At 37.7% G+C, this 19691-nt stretch overlaps 1 protein-coding gene across 1 annotated transcript in view; it reads right to left on the reverse strand.

The window, feature by feature from the left end:
- USP3 (ubiquitin specific peptidase 3) overlaps positions 1–19691 on the reverse strand; it is an 86034-nt gene that overhangs the window by 22597 nt on the left and 43746 nt on the right. The window contains exons 4-9 of the mRNA XM_016208574.2: positions 18161–18244; positions 15069–15150; positions 12523–12605; positions 11221–11334; positions 8549–8662; positions 1471–1617 (exon numbers count right to left, since the gene is read on the reverse strand). Coding sequence (XP_016064060.1) covers positions 1471–1617; positions 8549–8662; positions 11221–11334; positions 12523–12605; positions 15069–15150; positions 18161–18244 — 624 coding nt within the window. The remainder of the gene's footprint in view (positions 1–1470; positions 1618–8548; positions 8663–11220; positions 11335–12522; positions 12606–15068; positions 15151–18160; positions 18245–19691) is intronic.

Genomic DNA, 19691 nt, shown 5'->3' on the forward strand with positions numbered 1-19691 from the left:
ATGCTTTTATGCTAATAGGAACCTGAGGTGCTTTCTGACACTTGTGATCACTGAGCTGCACTTTCTGAACTGCTCTGAATCAGTTGCAGTGATGAGACAGACAAAACCTACCCGAGCAATTCTATTATTTTAAAAGTTTGCTTCCTTTGGCTTTCTTCCCTTACTGAAAAAAAAAATATATTTCAGCTTTACTATATTTCTTAAGTTGTTCATAAGCTATATGGCTTTCGTATAGAAATTAAACAAATAGGGAAGATATATTGGGAACTGTAGAACACAACGGCCACTTCAGGTTTTAGGTTTACTCTCTGTGTCATGAAGGGCACCCCAAAAATTACTATGGAAATAAAGGGACTATGACTGATCTTTTCATACTGATGTTCACATACAATGCTGCCCTTAATTTAAAGAGAAACTACTTTATTTCAAAGCAGAACATTTAAACTCAATGTAGTTCTTCCTTTATCATTTCTGCCTCTCAGTAAAGGGTACTAATCAAGTCAAAACACAAAACAGAATTTTTCATTTAATACTATTTTTAGTTTGGTGCTAGCAGCAAGAACAGTTCTGCCAGTCATAGGTCCTTCCCTTTCTGTATTGGAATCTAATTGGAATCATAGCTACAAGAACCTAGAAGACCAACCGTTTTGAGAAGTACAGCAATTCATGTTGGTCACTCTTCTCTGACACGGCCAGATTAGCTATGATACTGTTTAGTCATGAAAAAGGCCTTATCTCAGGGGCTGCCAGGCAACACTACAGCGACCTCTATGTATTTCCTCCTCTTTTGTCCTTGGGGAATTCATCTTATAAATCCCTATACTGCATACATAGGTCAACACAAAACTTCAAAAATATGAACAAAAGGAGACTACACTACAACTAACCAATATCCAGGCTGAAATATCATAAAACATCTATGCCTCGAGCAAAATAAACGTTCTAATCTCAATGTATATTTTGGGGCATTAGTACTTGGAAAAGCAATCCAAAGGGTTGGTTTTGTTCATAGTGAGGTAAGGAAAAAATTCCAAGAACTTACAAATTTCTCAATTTCAATAAAGAACAGATATACTTTAGGAAAATTCAAGTCCAAAATGAGGCTTTAGAAAAATTCACATTCAAAATATTTTAAGCCTTTGTTTTTAGTGAATATAATTATTTTAGTATATGAAAAGTAAGTCTTCAAGCCATCATTCAGTACATTTGGAGGAAACCTTTTAAATGCTACATTGTACAAATATTATCTATTGCTTTTCAAGTTTTAAAATTATCTATATCAAATAACAATCAGAACTACACCAAGATGCAAATACAAGATGCCTGGTCTGGAAGTGGGAGACATGTGCCAGGCCACTTGGTCACAAAGTTCAAATGCAAAAATTTTCAGCAAAGGTTAAGGAAAACTCTCCACCTTCCAACAGAAATGTTTGCAGTTCTCCTAAAACACCAAAGGAAATTAAATCTTACATGCAACATTTGTTACTTGCAGACAGGGTAGAATTCTCCTGCAGAATTGCTGAGCGAGAAACACCGTTGAAACCACCCTGGAGTTCCAAGTGCAGGTGGTCCAAAAGGTAGCGCATGAATTCATGGGCATCCTGCTGCTGGTAGCCCCTGAAACGAACAGAAACAGTCTGTCACGGAGGCGGCCCCGCTGCCCAACCAGGCAGAAGGGAAAAGCGGTGGGCAGGGCTGCAGCGCGCTCAGAGCGCAGGGCACAGCGAGGCGCCCGGGCTTGCCATCCCCACCTGCTCCATGTTTTACACACAAAACTTCTCAACAAGAAAAAAAAATTCTACTTTTTGAAAACACAGAATATTAAAGCTAATTGGACTGTAGTGATTTCAACTGACCCCACTTGAGAGATGAGGAAAACTGAGGGACAAAAAAGGGGGTTGGGGCGTGATTTGCCTAAAGTCCCACAGAGATGGATGGACTACACCCCGTCTCTCCTGGAGGGGCCCTGAACCTTCCCACTGTCCCGCCGGCCCCTCTACAAGATGCTCAAATGTTAAAGTTTCACATCTTAACTCCACCACAGAACTAGGTCTAAACCACCACTACAAGAAATAAGGAATCTAAAACTAATTTTTAGATGGAAAGACACTAGTTTTTAAGCATTGGCTGAAAGAAAAAGAGAAATTATCTAAAAAGTTAGACATCTAATGTTCTATACTTGCCTCCTAATCTCAATTCAAAAGACGTTGTTTAAATAAATACTTTAAAAAATGCACTGAGTCACACACAATTATTCTCTATCCTAAAATTTTAATATAGCAACATATTCTTAGGTTACTTCTTCCACTTTATTCAGATAGGAAATTATATATAATAAGATCAATGAAAAGTAAACAGAAATGAAGGCTGACAGAAAATAAAGCTGATATAATTGGAAGGTAATAGAGGTGTACGTTGATAAAATAAATCAAGCAATGAAATATAAGGTACTTGCATAAAACTGTAGATGGAAAAGACTTCTGCCTACATTCTGCCAGCACGGAAGGTTCTCTTTAATCTATCCTCTAAATCTCAAGTTTTTCTGGCTGGTCTTGAGTCAAAACTTCCACCGCTCTTCCAGGCAATGGTTCCATAAGCAAAATTTCTTTCAACCAGAGTTTCCCTCAATCTATATTTTCCCCCTTTTCCTGAAATTTCTCCTGGAAATAAGAAATTATGAAAACAGTCTGCCTAATCAATGGAACTTAAATCAGAAGTCACTTTAGCATTGCACTATAACTTTTTCTGAACTACTTAGCTACTAATTATCAATGAGTCCAAGTATTTCTTCTAAGATTCATATGAATAAAAATGTTAACATTCACAGTCAAAAGTATTCACTCAAAGTTGGTAGTTCCTTTATGTATCTATGCGAGGTGCTTTAAACTTTTTCAATACAACATCCTTTTTATTTTTCATAACTCAAAGGTAATATTACTACTTTAGGAGATATCTGAAATTCTATTACATATAAAAATAGTTTCATTCTTTCATCAAAATAACCTGATATCTAATCATGTTTCTAAAATGAATCATTTTAGAAACCAGTCAGTACCTTGTAGTTATGCTGATTTGCATTTTCATCAAATACATTCTTTTTAAAAAATAATCTTCCTAATGTATACTGATGAATGTTTCCAACCGTACCATGATTCTCTTTTCTTTTATCAAAAACATTATATTATGATGTTTCTTTTACCATTAGAAACACATTTTGATGTACTTGAGATCACGGAACACTGGGCTATTTTATAAAGGTTAAGTTCTGGGTTTCTATTTTAACGTGTGATCTTTACCAGAAAAGTTTCTTCTAAGACTATGAAATTTTCTGATTCTGACTAAATAGATATTTACAATTCCATTTTTAAGTATTTAAATAAAACCTTTCATTGACTTATCTGAACGTCTTAACAAATATTATTTAGTATGTTAAATCAACAAACTTCAGTTACCTTTTTTAATTATTTGCCAATTATACAACCTGGGCTTCAGAGTTTCCTCTCCAGTTAATTAGGTTTCTCTTGTTTGGTAATCACATTAAAGGAAACACTCCTCACATCTGGGTGCAGTATTTATGTTTTGTATACAAATTATTTCACTGATGTCAAACAGGTGTTTGTGAGTTAGTGAGGAAATGGATTTATGCAGAATTGAGAGACAAGAAGACAGAGGGAAATAACAGTGGCTCCAATTTTAACACTTCCTTATCTTTACTTGTTTGACCTTAAAGATTTCCTCCTCTTTAATGCCTACAGGAAATCTGTGTCATAAAAAAATGCTGTGGGAAATAATTGTTAGAGAGCACACTGCAAACATAAGAAGCTTAAAGGATCATGAATCATCCCTTCTGAACGAGGGGGCTGAGAAGAGGGGACTGTTGAAGGACCACATGGGGCAGCTGGCTCTTCACAACAATTGTTGGCACAATGAGGTAAGCCATATTTACCCAAATCTTTAAAAAAAAGAAATGCCCCAATAAAGAATGATCGAAGAAAATGTTACTCTGCCCTGGCTGGTGTGCCTCAGTTGGTTGGAGCACCATGCCGTACACAGAAAGGTCAAGGGTTCTATTCCCAGTCAGGGCACATACCCAGGTCAGGGTGCGTGCAGGAGGCAGCCGATCGATGTTTTACTCTCAGATCAATCTCTCCCCGCTTCCCTTCCTCTCTCTCTAAAATCAGTAAAAAAGCATGTCCTCAGGTGAAGATTTTTTAAAAAGGAAGAAAAAAATGTTACTTTGCAGCTGACTTGAGTGTGAAAAGCAGACATTCCAAATAATCAGACACCAAAGATATACACACACACAAGTACCTGCATGATGCCCCAACATGCACAATTGTGACACGCACCTGTGCGTTACTGACTAGTCTCTGTTTGGGCAGTACCAGCACATAATTTATAAAAGACCAAGAAGGAACAGGACAGGCCTCTACAGGCTCAAATTTTATCATTCTAGAACAAACGTCTCCGAAAATACCTAGGACATGCTAGAACACTAGAACTTTAAGTTCTGTTCATATTTAAATTATCTTTAACATTCATAAACGAATTCTAAATTATTGTTTTGTCCAAATTACTTGCAAAACCAAAATCAGTTAAAGTTAGCCATTCCTACCCAGCATGTGGCACCTATCATGGTTGTTTCTTCAAGCAAAAAACATCAGAAAAACAAAAATTTCAAAAATGATTTCTGTTTACAAACACGCACAAGAAATACAACAGCAAAATTCCTGGATAGAAGAGCTAATATTGTTTAAATATAAAATATCCTCCAAATTACCTGTTAAAGTTTTCTATTTACAAAAACCCATAAAGATTACTGTTAAATTAAAATACCACAATTAAAGACCTATTTGTATACAAAGACCTTTACGCTTTCTACAGCACCAAGTAGAACAGTTAGCAAATATAAGAATACTGTTCCAGTAATTCATTCACCCATCATGTTTAAATATTAATTACAACAAGAACTAATTTTTTAAAAACTAAAGAAAACTCTGTTTTGGGAAGTGAAGGCAAATACATTAGATCAGGTTATACGTGGAAGTAGAAACAGTGCAGAAGTGGTGTGAGAAGCAAGGGAACAAATACCAGCCCTGATCCGAATTATCAAGAGACTTTCCTGGAGAGAGTTAGTTGGATCCTAAGAAAAGAAATGGGACCACGAGGCAAATACTGCAGGCAGGAAGCACATGACAAAGGTATGGAAGCGACAAGTCAAAATCATGTTAAAGAAAGCAAAGGCTAGCAGAAAAGACTATCAAAATTACAAAAGCCAGTATCTTTTGAGTAAGCAATTTCTCTTTCAGGTACATGCATATGAATGTATGAGACTACCCACTGCAGCCCTGTTCGGAACAACAAAGGTAAGGAACGAGTCCCCGTTGGTAGGGGGCTCTTACATACATTGTGATATAGCCATAAAGGAGAATATTGCGCAGTCATAAAATGGCCCGAGAAAGCTATTTATATACTAATATAAATCATCTCAAAATAGGAAAAAAAGATGTTACCATTTATGTTAAAAATTACACACATACAGAAACACACACGCTTGTAATATACACATGCAGAATATCACTGAAAGGATACACAATAATCTAATAACTATAGTTAATTCCAGAAAGCAGAATGAATGGCTTGGGGACAGAGTAAAAGAAAAACATTCATTGCATATCCTTTTTTATCTTTTGAAATTTTGAACCACCTGTATTTTGCCTAGTTTTTAAAAAAAACTTTAAGATACTTTTATGAACTAGAGAAGGACAGGAAAAGCTGGGCAGCCACAAGCAGCATGGCAAGTAGGTACTGTAACCCTCCCCCTGCCCTCGGGGGATGTGGCCAAGGCCCGCTGGGGATGCCTGAGACTGAGGGTGGGCCCTGAACCTGTGCACACTGTGCTTTTTCCTGTACAAACATACCTATAACAAAGTTTAACTTATCGAGTAGGCACAGGGAGAGATTAACAGCAGCAATAAAATAGAACAATTATAAAAACATACTGTAATAAAAGTTATGCAAATGAGACATTATTTAGTAAAATAAGGGCCACTTGAACACAAGCACTGGGATACCACGACAGCCCATCTGACAGCCGAGGCGGCTAAGTGAGCAGCGGTGTGGGGAGGGCGGGGCGCAGCGGCATGGCCCGGCCTGGGCGGGCGGGCCGGACGGGGTTTCACCGCGCTGCTCAGACTGGCGGCAAATGAAAACTTATGAACTGTTTATTTCTGGAATTTCCATTTAATATTTTTGGATCATGGCTGACTGCAGATCCCTGGAACCACAGAGAGTGACCGTGGATACGGAGAAGCTACCGTGTGTCTGCTGGGAAGGTCAAGCTTCAGGAACCGTTTCCCTGCTGGATAAAACTGGGTTTTGGTTTGAAAGGAAAAGAAAAAAAAATAACTTTGATGGTTTCTATACCCAAAGCTGTTGATTATTTTTAGAATATTTTTTCTGCATTTATTTAATAAACAAAAGTTGTTCCTATTTTTATGTGCAAGTTTGTATTGCAATTATTCATAGTTCATTCCACGGGAGCAGATTCCCTAGACACTGTCATATCTTAATCAAGGAAAACGAGCTTTCTAAACTTTAAACAAAATTTACTCTGGGATTATAATAGAAACATAATTCAAGACTCATTGTGCTTCCACACAGACATAAGGACACTACCCTGCAAACCTAAGAGAAATGACAATTATAAGAAGAAAGTCCGACTACCTGCCTCACAACTGGGCACTGTCCAGTGACCCTGTGCTATAGCTTTATCCATGATATAATCTCAATATCCAGATCCAACCAAAAGAACGTTATTCTTTAATTACATGGAAATGGGGAATAATCTCATTATTACAGGACTAACAGAAAGCCATGCTAAGAATACACAGGCGTGTACTCTCGCCAGTCATTAAGGAAAGAGTTCATGTGCATGAGGAATCATGAGACGCAGGGCCAAGTTCCTCAACCTGGTTACCTTTTCCAAAAGTTCTTGCCCTTTGTCGGCAGGAGTGCTGGCATGTGCAAAATTAAGCAGCTAAAAACTAAATCATGCTCACAGTTGGGCTACAGAAAATATAAAGAGACGTGTGCAGATCTAGAGGAAAAGTAGAATTCTATCGAATAAATAGTGTTTCTAAACTCCCAATTAAGAATGAGGGGCCTGAGTCAACACTGGGACCAAGCAGAATAGTATTGAGTTAGTTGCAGGCCTCACTCAGTCAGGCATGTGGACAAATTATCGTTAAAAGACCTATCATTAGCCAATCCCACAAAGACCTGGTTCTCACACTGGTCCTGACATCTACTAGCTGTATAAGACTGAACAAGTTGCTTCTCTTCTGTCTTAAAATGGGGCTAACAGTTCCTACTTTGAGAGGAATTTTGTTGTGTTTTTTAATGAAGATCAGATATAAAAGACCTAAAGTGCTAGGCACATAGTAGGCATTCCATAAATGGAAACTATTTTTATACAATAATAAAACATAAAGATTAAATCCCTATTAAGAGTCTAATTAGGTGATTATGTTAGAAATTTTATATTAAGTCCAAACCCGATCAGTGGTAACTTAACAGTCATTTTTCCACCTTTCCTACTTAAGAGTCAAGAAATCCTAAAATCCTCACAAAATTAGTCTCCTGCGAGGAGACTTGAATGGCATGACATACATAAAAGAAGTTTTTCTTCAAAACAAAGATCAAGGGTAATAACAGTTGATCAGAACAACTGATTTCTCTATACCACCTACATATCTAAACCACTATTGGGCAACAGAGCAGGATACATGTTCTGTTTTACTACAGCATGCTGGATTTAAAAAAAAAAAAGAGAGGGATGTACATTAGCTGCCAAAATCATGACTAGTAAGAACCATGATTGCTTCAGAAAGATAAAATCAACAGAAGGTGGCAATGGCTGTTGTCAAACACCTGCAGTGCCCCAAATCTGCTATGACCTGAATCCCTCCAGAGGTGACTAGGCCAGAAGACGTAGGGACCTCTGACAACAGCGCTGTTTCCCTACTGGAGCAAGGTCGGCAGCGGGCACAGAAACAAGCCACTCTGCAGCCACACTAGCGTGGGCCCAGCCACCTCCTGGCAAGTGAATCCCAATGCACTTGACTAGTCTCCCAAGGCCTTCAGAACCCAGAGCAGAACTGTGAATGCCACGGATTTCTGATTACAGTTGGAATTTTGTTAGTTGAAATAACAAGATAGTGTATGATAGTAATTATTCTTTATACGATTTTGAAAGAATCAAGGAAATTTTGTCCAGTATGTTTCCTTAGAGCACATTAAGTTATTTATAAGGGCTTTGTTTTTACAACAACAAAATATCCTACCCTTTGTTAAAGACATTTCTAACATCTATTATTTAAACAAACATCTGTCTAGTCAGATATATCCAACTTCTTCTGCTTTAAAAAGAAAAAAGCGAAACCAGTCTTTAATACTTAGAATACCACCACTTCCTTGGAAATTGTCTCAGGAACAGCATAAAGACTAATAGTAATGTTTTAAGTATCTTTCATTAAGTAATACTTACCTAAAATTCGGCATAATCTTCCAAATAACATAAAATAAGGACTCTGGGCTAAATGCAGTTTGGCTGCCTTGCCATAGAGCACACAGTGTCTTTCTAAACTCTTCCACCAAAGACCTGCAAAAGAGGAAGGGACGATACCCTTAGCATCAATGAGAGGCTACTATTTCAATGCATAATGTCCAATTGTCTAAAATTCATAATAAAAACATAAAAAGGGTCTGGTCTCTTCTGAGCTAAATCTGACAATTAAGTAAGAGCATCACAAAAACCCACGTAAATAACAGTAATTACTGACAAACCCAGTTTTGTAACCATATGCTGAAGTCTGCCAAAGTACTGCCGTGTTAGTACAATAAAGCAATGGGTAAGTTATAAACCAAATTACTTAAGAATATACATTTTAAAAAACTTAAAACAACGAACAGAATCTCTTTCTCCATCTCCTGCATTTCTCCCCCTGCCCCTCACTAGGAGCACTTCCCAGACCTCAGTGTGACCATCTGCTCATCTCTGCCTCAGAGAGTCCATCTGACACAAGGCTTCAACACTCGGCTCTATACCAGTGACTCTCAAAAATCCAAATCCAGAAGCCACATTTTCTCATGACCACTTTTACTCAGGTCCCTCCAACTTCCACAGGGAATTTCCACTGGATGCCCTCTTGCCAGTTCCAGCTCGACTGTACTGAACCTGCTCTCTGTCCTCTCCCTACTGTCCCCTAGTATCCAGTCTCCTCCATAGGAACAGAAGTTCCTTTTTTCCCCCTTGACACATAAACTCCTGGAATAAAAAACTCTGAGTGTATTTTACTTCTGAGAAATTTCCTTATTAACTCTTCCTCCTTCCTTCTAGCTGGAATGAGAATGAACTGGTGGCACTCCAGTTCCTGGACTGTGTGGCTGAGGGCCCCACCCCAGGGCTGGTGGAACAAAGAGCTACAAGGAGCCTGAAGACTGTGTGAAACAACCCTAGACAGATAACCTCCAACTTCTGCACGAGAAAGTAAGCCACGGATGTTTAAGTCACTGTTAATTTTAGTTATTTATGCATGTAGCTAAACTGATATGCCTCCTCAACTTCAATGACCACATCTGTCAAAACAACTACCATATTCACGGACACCTAACTGATATCTCGGAATCTCAATATCTTCTTTCTCAACCTGTTATCCAGTATCCCTGGGATACAAAGCATATTTTTTACTTCTTAGTACCTGAAATTTTGTTTGAGGAATTCCCCACCTTCAGAGTCTTGGTGAGAGTCAGAGCTTGCCTCCCAGTATGGAAGCTGGAAAGGCCAGATACTTGCTTTCTCAGCCTTCCTTCCACCTGCCCTGCAGGCAGGACTCAGGTACAGGGCCTGGGTTCTGCCTATTTGAAGCAGGTGTTAGTGATGCAAAAAAGCTGGTACAGTCCCAAATCCTTTCTGGTGGCAAAAAGCATCACGTGGAGTTCACCCAGCGCCCAGCTCCAGCGGTGCCGGCAGTGGGAGCCCTGGCGCTGCACTGGGCAGCAGAAGCAGTGATGTCCTCGTGGGGGAATACCATGGGATGACTGTGGCTTTGGTTCTGGATGCCCAGACTTCAGACCTGATTTTCTACCCACCCAGTAATGGTTAGCGCGCCAATCAGATCTTCAATACATTCCCTGTCTGCCTACAATGGCCAGAAGCATTTCCATGGTTTGAAGCTAAACCTTGAATTACATTAATACATGGAGCACTGCTCGCTCTTCCTTTAGGGTTGTGCGCATGTATTTTCCCTCTTCATGTCCCTGCTACCCCTCCAACCCAATTACTACAGAATGTGAAGCCTCCCTAAATGCAAGCATTTTCCAGTGCCTCCTGTATACTGTTATCAAAGTAAACTCTTAAGGCACCACTTCTAGTGATATCAGTCCATCCCTGCTCCAATGCCTGGTTTTCAAGCCCCCCCACATTTTGGCCCTAACGGTACAGTACACTGGTCCAGCATGTTCTATCCTAGTCTCCCTCAGCCACTCAGGCAGAACCGTGCCAGGTTAGAAGATGGCTTTTTGGAATGTGTGGGGATGGGGGGGAGGGTAGGGATGGGCAGGCAGGTAAAACATTGCATTAAAATATATACAGATTATAAATCATATCCCTGTTTCAGTAATGGTAAGATATGAAAAAATGTGCCTCTTATAAGCATAATATGCTACATCTTCTAAACCCCAAATAGAGCATAACTGCACTGAATACATATTGCCTCTCAATAATCACTTGTTAATTTTCTCCCTCTTCATATCAATGAAAAATTGACTGTATTGACCCTGTAATTAATGTGATGACTACAAATTAATTTTATTATCCAAGACAGATTTATCTAACACTATCAGACAAGTCAATTCACAAAGACTAGTAGTATTCCTGCTGGTCTACCCCTAGAACTGTATTTCATACACAGATGTCAATTTTAGATTGTCCAAATTCACAAAGACTCAGTAAGTAGAGTGCTAAATTTATGCCACCTTTTAGGTAAATATATATAAAAGAATTCCAACATTTATTACAATTACCAGCTAGATACTTAAACACAATTTTTAGAAGAGTTTTTTTAAATGTCCCTCTGAACTCACATATGTGATGGAAATCACCAGTGAGAGTCATTTGTTTTGTTTCAAGGCCAGAAAGGATTCATTCTTAGAACTCACACATTGTTATCTCCTTGGCTCCTGGTGTGGTACGTTCGCCTTCCAGCCGTCTTCCCGTTCCTTAACTCCACAGCGGGCAGTTCTTTGAAATAACAGCAAAACTGTTCAATGTTACTATTTAAAAAGGAAGGGAAGAAAATTATTATTTTTTAAAATTTACTGGGACTATAAAGAAAATTCTATGAAACCTACATATAGATTTTGAAAATGTGATCTTTCCATTTTTCATTTAAATTGTACTCAGTGTAGTCTATTGCATTGAATATCTTCATTAAGTTTTGACATTTATTCCAAGAAAAAGTATAAATAGGTGACTGCAGAAATGAACAAAGATCTTAACACAAAATCTCTGTTCAAAAAATCCTCAATTTCCCCTCCCCCCACATCTATAAGTTGTCACCATTTCTTTCTTCTCAGGGTGCTTGTTTGCAGGTGGTCAACAATTTTCTCAAATAAAAACAACTCATGAAACCAAACATACTGTTTAGATACACTACACAGAGTAACAAGGAAAATTCAAATGCCAAATTTCTTCTTTGGGCAAACTGGATTAAGCTAATAGTACCTTTAAGGAGAGAAAAAATATGGCTTCTGCCTTATTCCCAAGGTGGCCTTGGGAAGATAATTTATTATGACGTTTGATGGCTCATTGAAACCTAAAAGTACACAACTTTCAAAATATTTATTCTATACAACTTATGTCAGCCTTCTTGGCCATTTTATTTTTACTGCTTATCTTATATTCTGAAGATCTTCTAAACATCCAATCTTAGACTACACTTAAGGCTCAGCTAATGATTCAGATGTTTTCTGAACAAGGTTCCCTGTAGCCCAGGAGTCTGCAAACCACAGCCCACACACCATATCTGGCCCTGGGCCAGTGAGCTTTTACATTTTTAAATAGCCATTTCAAAAGGGGATGGGGTAGAGGGGAGAAGACTATGTGAGAAACTGTAGGTGGCATGCAAAGATTAAGAATATTTATTTAATCTGACCTTTTACAGAAAAAGTTTGCTGGCCTCTGCTCTAGCCTATTCAAGAAGCAATAGGAAATAAATAACAGCTAGCAGTTATTTAATGCTAGGCACTTTTCTAATAAGTACTTTATATACATTACATTTAATCACTCCAACTACCCTGTGAGGTAGAACTACTATTCCCAATTTTGCTGATTGGGAATTGAGGAACTTGCCCCAAGCCATATGACTAGAGTCGATGGCAGAGAGGATCTGAATCCACAGCTTTTGCTCTTAACCATTCCACTAGCAACTAACAACAGATACTTAAGCTCTATCACATTACCTGAGTGACTGAAGGATGGCATTCATAAAACACGTGTTCCCCAAATTCCGAAGGCCTGTGGCACAAATGGCAGTGGTGCTTCCCTATAAAATGGGACAAGAAGAGGCCATCAGTAATACCAAGAGAAGGCTGATATTTCAAACATCGAAACAAAGCAAAGGCATATATTTGCAATTCCAGCCAATCTGAATTGGTCTTTTTTTATCCAATCAATATTTCAAACTCTTTTATATTTTCTGCATAAGTGTCTAGATATGTTTAGAAAGTTGTTTCTGATCCTGGGGTTGTTCTAAATAGGAGTATCTTACAGAAGCTTATGAGAAAAGCAGCATTAATAAGTACCATGCAAAAACCATGAAGATCCTTAAAAGAAGTAAACATTAAGATTTAATGTCTTTATAAGAGTCTATTAAAACTACTACTAATAAAAAAATATAAATTTTATACCCCAAGTATTTCTGTCACCAAACTTTTAACTCTAAGCTATACATAAATGACCAATACATGTTTTTCTAGCAATAGAATATCAATCTTAAAAAAACTACCTGAGCCCAGCCGGTGTGGCTCATTAGTTGAGCGTCAACCTAGGAACTAAGAGGTCACAGTTCGATTCCCGGTCAGGGCATATGCTCGGGTTTTGGGCTCGATCCCCAGTAAGGGGCATGCAGGAGGCAGTAGCCAATCAATGATGTTTCTCTCTCATCGATGTTTCTCTCTATCCCTTCTCCCTTCCTCTCTCTCTAAAAATCAATAAAATCATGCTTTAAAAAAAACTACCTGAACTTCCCTTAAACTAAGACTTGGTTTTCTGCAAGAGCACCATAATGCCTCAATACTACACCTAAACACTGGAAGTGAACCTACCAATCCAACTCAAAGCATCTCTGCGCACAATTCAGATGGCCAGAGAGCATTTTAGCTCCTTCTTTCACAAAATGCTAACACTTTAAAGTGTGTCTATATATAGCTAAGCTAGCACAAGAGCAGAGAGGTAGATGCAGGGTAAAATTATTAAAATATTTTGTGATTTTTTTTGCCCTGACTGGTGTGGCCCAGTTGGCTGAAGCACTGTCCCACACAATGAAAGGTGGTAAGTGGGATCCCAGTCAGGGGGTGTGTGGGTGGCAACCAATCAATGTTTTTTTCTCACATCAATATTTCTCTCTCTCCCTTCCTCTCTCTAAAATAAATAAAAATTGTTTTAGGATAAATAATTTCATGATTTGCCCTACTAATTGGACCCTGTTCTCAGTGGTTAGAGCGTCAGTCCACACACCAAAAGGTCACAGGTTCAATTCCCAGTCAAGGGCACATACCTGGGCTGCAGGTTTGATCCCTGGCCCCGGTCAGGACACCTGTGGAGGCAACCAATCGATGTATCTCTCTCACATCAGTGTTCTCTCTCTCTCTCTCTCTCTTCCTCCCTCCCTCCCTTTTAGTCTCTCTAAAAATCAAAGGGAAAAAAAAATATATTCTTGGGAGAGGGTTAACAAAAAACAAAAAAAATATTTCGTGACTTTTAAATTTTACTAACCCATTAATGGCTCAAACATCTGGTAACAGACAGTTACCAGAATGAGAAAGCATATTCTTTTATAGTAAGTTGTATTAATGAAGTCCTAAGAAATAAAATACCAGTACTTCAGATCCATAGATTTTATTCTAGGGACATTTAACAAAAAGCAAGGTCTCTGGATCCTATAGAAACGTCATAAGGTACATGAGCAGGCGTTAAGAACAAAAGCTTCGTCTGGGATGGTGAACACACAATAAAATATACAGATGATGTATTATAGGACTGTACCTCTGAAACCATTATAATTTTATTAACCAATGTTACTCAATATATTCAATAAAAATTAATTTTTTTTTAAATGTTTTTGCTTTTTTTTTTAATATATCTTTATTGATTTCAGAGAGAGGAATGGAGAGGGAGAGAGAGACAGACAGAAACATCAATGACAAGAGAGTCACTGGGGATGGAGCCCACAGCCCGGGCATGTGCCCTGACCGGGAATCGAACCTCGATCTCCTAGATCCTAGGTCGATGCTCAACCACTGAGCCATGCCTGGCCAGGCAAAAAATTAATTTTTAAAAAAGAACAAAAGCTCGCTAAGGCAGAGGAGTACAGTGCTAATCCTGATGGAAGAAAGGCACTGACAGATGGATTCACTGGAGTGTTTAGCCACAACAATAACCATGAGGACAGCCCGGCCGGGCGTGGCTCAGCGGTTGAGCATCGGCCTAGGATCCAGGAGATTGCGGTTCGATTCCCGGTTACGGGCTCGCAGCCAATCAATGACTCTCTCATCATTGATGTTTCTCTCTCTCTCTCCCTCTCCTTCCTCTCTCTGAAACCAATAAAGATATATTTAAAAAAAGAATCATTAGTACAAGTGCTAAACATTTTGTAAAATATTCCAAATCCTAGGCATACACTTATAAAAGTAAAAGTTTATATAGACCAACATTAACGTTAAAGTTGTAATAAAGCAGAGACTAGATTTCAACCAATCTTACATTTGAATAAGTTTTAATTACTTACATTTACTTTTAGTAACTTGCTGTTTAGTGATGAGTTTTCCAAAAGTTTTCTTTTCCTATGCCTGTCAGCTGTGAAAGCTGAGCTATTGAAACACAAACAGACAGACAGACAAAAAGACATTAATACATACAGACTACACAGCAGGCTTCAGAATAAACTTGGCTGTTCTACGTGTCTAGGGTATGGAGCCCTGCCTGGCTGCTTAGTTGGGCGAGGAAGTGACCTGTTAGGTCCACTGTGGCCCACAAGTACTAAAGTAACTGAGGCGTTCCACTTCCCTTGAAAATCCCCACTGCTTCTTCAGCAGGTGAGACTGGAGGCTGCCACCACCAGGCGCTTCCAAGAAAAGCGGGCCCTGGGACAAACCTGTGAGACAACCCTCTCCACCCCCGCTCACCTGCCTCACCAGTGGGGAAGCTTCAAAAATGAGAACAGCCATTCCTCACGACAAAAGGAAAACCCTGGTCTGACATGACTATTCTGAGAGTTATCAGTAAGTCTCAAATACTGTGCTACTTCTTTCTTAATTTTGATAAGGTATCATGTTTGTTCATTTGTCATAACAGGTTATAATAATGAGTTTGTGAAATGATAAAAAATTATAGGCATATATAAATTCATTTGATGATATTCTAAAACAAATCCTAATTAGAAATTTTAAATTTGAATTATTGAAATTTTTCTTGATGAAAGAGATATTTTGCCTAAAATTTATCAGAAAGTAATTCCTATCTTCAAAGAGTCACTTTAAAATTATTATGTATCAGGAGAACTGATCTAAAGGAGGTAAAATTATCATTAAACAACACAGACTTTTAAGTCTGCCGATTCTTTCCCATCTTCTAAAAATACTAGGCTTATCCATAGTAAATACATAATTATTTCTCTTTCCAGAATTTCCAGATAAACTATGTCTTTGGAGCATCAGATCTAGTAACAGTCAGTTGCTTCAAATCTAAAAACACTCATAGGAAACATATCTTTAGAACTGTAGGTCCTTCTCCGTGCAGCGGTGGCTACAGGTAAGAAGAGACCAGTTCCATATGCTACTATGTTAAGTTACTCGTTCGCAAATTCTGTAAGCAAAGAAGTTGAATCACAAGCACAGTATTTATACTACTTAGTGACAATGCCTAATAGTAACTTTATTTTTAACCTACATAAAACATTTAGTTTTTTAAAAAGAAGTTATTAAAATTTACCATCAATGAGTCTCAAAATGGCAGAATCCTCTAGATCCACACTAATATGGCAGCCACTTGCTACATGTGGCTACCTATATTTAAATAAATTAAAATTAAATAATTTTAAAATTCAGTTCTTCACTCCCACTAGCCACTTTGCAAGTGCTCATTAGCCACATGTGGCCAGTGGCCACCATATGGGACAGTGCAGATTCAAGGGCATCTCCTTCACTTCAGAAAGCTCTCCCGCATAGTACTGCTCTGGAGAATATACAGGAAAGTCTCAAGTTAAGTAAAACATAAATGTAATTACAGTTTTTAAATTGTAGCTTCCATTATAGATTAAAGCCTATGTTTGAAAAACATAAAAAGGAACTTAGGTAATGTTTTTCAACATAGAAAAAGGACCGCAAGGTAGATTTTTAAGGGGGCCAAGTAGAAGTGTAGACAAGGTAGTCTGTAACATCTTGTACCTGATGAAATGGTCAGTGGAAATAAAGGATTTGATGACCGCATACATGCATGCAGGTTCTTGAATGTTGTATTCTTTTCTCTTTGACTTAGTTCTGATTAATTTATTTGGGATTAGATGGTAGTCTTTTCTTAGAGAAAAAACATTCTGGTAGCTACCGACTTCTTTAACAAAGAACCAATATAGTAAGATCTTTACAATGACACCACCACACTAAAAGAGTGATATTACATAAATCACTGCAAGAATCTCCTACTTCGCAGTTAATTGTGACAATTTCAGACAAAATTAAATATTCTAGATCTGTGTGTGTCTAACCCGAGATAGGGCTCTGGCTGCTTTGTTCCAATTAATGGAAGGGGTGCTTTGAGAAAGAAAAAAGCCAAAAAAAATATAAGCCAAAAAATACTTAAATCCAAAGTATTTTAATTAGTTTTGATTTTGAAGAAATCAATTCTCCTTCCCTCATCAGCTTTATAATCTATTTAGTCAGAGACATGCATACAAACTTTGGTTAACCAAAGCTATACACTGTTTCACTTGAAGAACTTAGGCTATTTCCTCTCCGAATTCGATTTTAAAATAGTCTATTAGCTTTACATTGAAGTTCGCTTTTGGCAAGTTCTCACAACACCTTTTATACATCAACTGTCAACATAAATTACATGGTACCTGATGACTGGGGTGATTTACACAAATTTCACTTGAGTCAGCAGTCGTTCCAGGCCTATGTTTCTCTCCACTGCCTTCAAAGGCACTGCTCTTTGGATTTTTGTTTAACTGCTTGAATTTGGGGCTCAGTGAATTTTATCTGAATGGCCTATTTGGCTACAGCAAGAAAATTCTATTCACATAAGTACTTTAATTTCTTTATGATGACCTAACAAAACATTCCACAGCTTCTGGTAATTTCAAGTGATAGACACTGCCTCTGACAAAAAAGGAAAAGAAGACACTAGGATCTAGTGATACCACATAGATGCAAAGTGGACAATATAATCAAACCTAATTTCCCTTACAAAGAACACATACACTTCAGTGCTTCTAAGAAGACTTGTAATACATCTGATAAGGCTTTCCTAATATCAAAGGTAACTCTATAATGCTTTCAGTGTCTTCTGTCCTTTCCTTGCACCACCAAAATTCCCCTTGCAAATAAACTATGTAGCTTACAAGTTGGTGGGTTATAACTGAAAAATAGCCCTGGGGATCTTGGATGTGGTTTATGACAAATATTAAATGAAATAAATGCTAAGATATGACCATGAACTATGGGCACAGTGTCAGATATCCAAACCGAAAGCTTATTTTATTACCATTTCAATCATACTAAAACATGATAAAGTTATGGAACTCATAAACAAAAATCCCACTCAGAAACTCAGAAAGACCCCCCAATCCCAGTCAATCCTTTTTTCCCAAGGACTGTAACTTACTTTTCCAAGTTCTGTAAATGCTCTCTGACTTTCTGTACCAGTCCCAGCTTGGTGTCATTAACCACGAAATCATCACAGCGATAACTGCAAGAAAAATATTCATCAATGTGTGTAAAGAGCTTGAGGAAACCACAGTAATGAAATCACTAAAAGGCCGGCTGCTGCCAAGACGATCACATGGCTCTGCCGGCAGTTCTGCTGGTGGTAAGTTTAAAGAGGACTTGGAATCCACAATGGAATGTTTTTTATGAGCCTTTTTAAAAAGCCACGTAGGCAATGAACACTAGATTCTTTTCACATTTTTATTCAAAAGCTCGATTCCTCCTTCAAAAATGAAATAAACTGCTGCATGTATTACATTCTTTTTGGAGGTGCAAAATACATAGAAAATGAAATTAAAAGCACCAATTCTATTCCTAAAGCTTTAAAGTGATACTTCCCAACTCAAATTAATGGGGAAATTGGCAGGAGGAGAGATTTAAATGAAAAGTAGGAAAAAGTAACTAACCTGCAGGGATGGTTGAATAAAAGCACTAAAAATAAAGTTATATGTTTTAAGCATAATTTAATTTTAAAAATTGAATTTAGATGGTTGAGAAGAATGAATGTTTTCATTCTGAGGTGCTAGAAAACAAAAGTATAAACAGTGGCTACATCTTTTGGAAAACTGACAACTCCTTTGAAGAAATATATTTAAGGTTTTCTTTCAAAATGATACTGTGTGTGTGTGTTCACATGCACACTTCTGAAAGTCAATAACCAAGTAATATAAGGAATCACACATAATAAACTTTAACTTGTACATTAGCATTCAATCTTTTCCTGGGATAAGGCCAATTTTAACAAAAACAACTTATGAGCTAGTACCAATATGTTCTTTTGAATAGCAGCTTTGTATAAAACCATTTATTACAACTACCACGGAATAATGACAATACCATTGCCACTCTGAGCAAACAAAACTTTGAATGCATAGTAATTAGCAAAATGAGGTCATCTCTAGCAAAAACCATTTCTTACATACTGAAACCAATCTATAAGAAAATGAAAAGAGAATGGGACAAAGTAACTAAAAAAAAAAGATTACACGCAAAAGCATGACTTGTGTCTTTTATTCTCAGGAGTAAAACTTTATGTGAACGCTTTTGAAAACTTTAAAATGTAACTGACTACCTATGCTGTCAATCAAGTGTCGCTAATCTATTGTCCAAGTTCCCAGGGTCAAACCCTAACATTTCCACAAATAACAAAAGCCACCTTTTACATCCTAGACTGTTTCTCTTTGACCAAATATCAGTAAAGGCAGGAGATAATTATTAGTTTTATGACAAATATGTAAAGGAGTCAAATAAATGAAAAGTTTTAATTATTTGCTTCCTCTCAGCATAGATGTTAAGAGGGTCGAGTCTACTCAAAATTTGGGCTTAAGGCACTTGGTTCTTCCAGAAACCTTCAGCATTCACTGAAGAAGGAAACTGCATTGTTACTCTAATTCCTCCTTACCTTTTCAATTTATGTTTACGAATGTATT

Source organism: Miniopterus natalensis, chromosome 1, assembly GCF_054644295.1.
Source record: "Miniopterus natalensis isolate mMinNat1 chromosome 1, mMinNat1.hap1, whole genome shotgun sequence".
Taxonomy (NCBI): Eukaryota; Metazoa; Chordata; class Mammalia; order Chiroptera; family Miniopteridae; genus Miniopterus; species Miniopterus natalensis.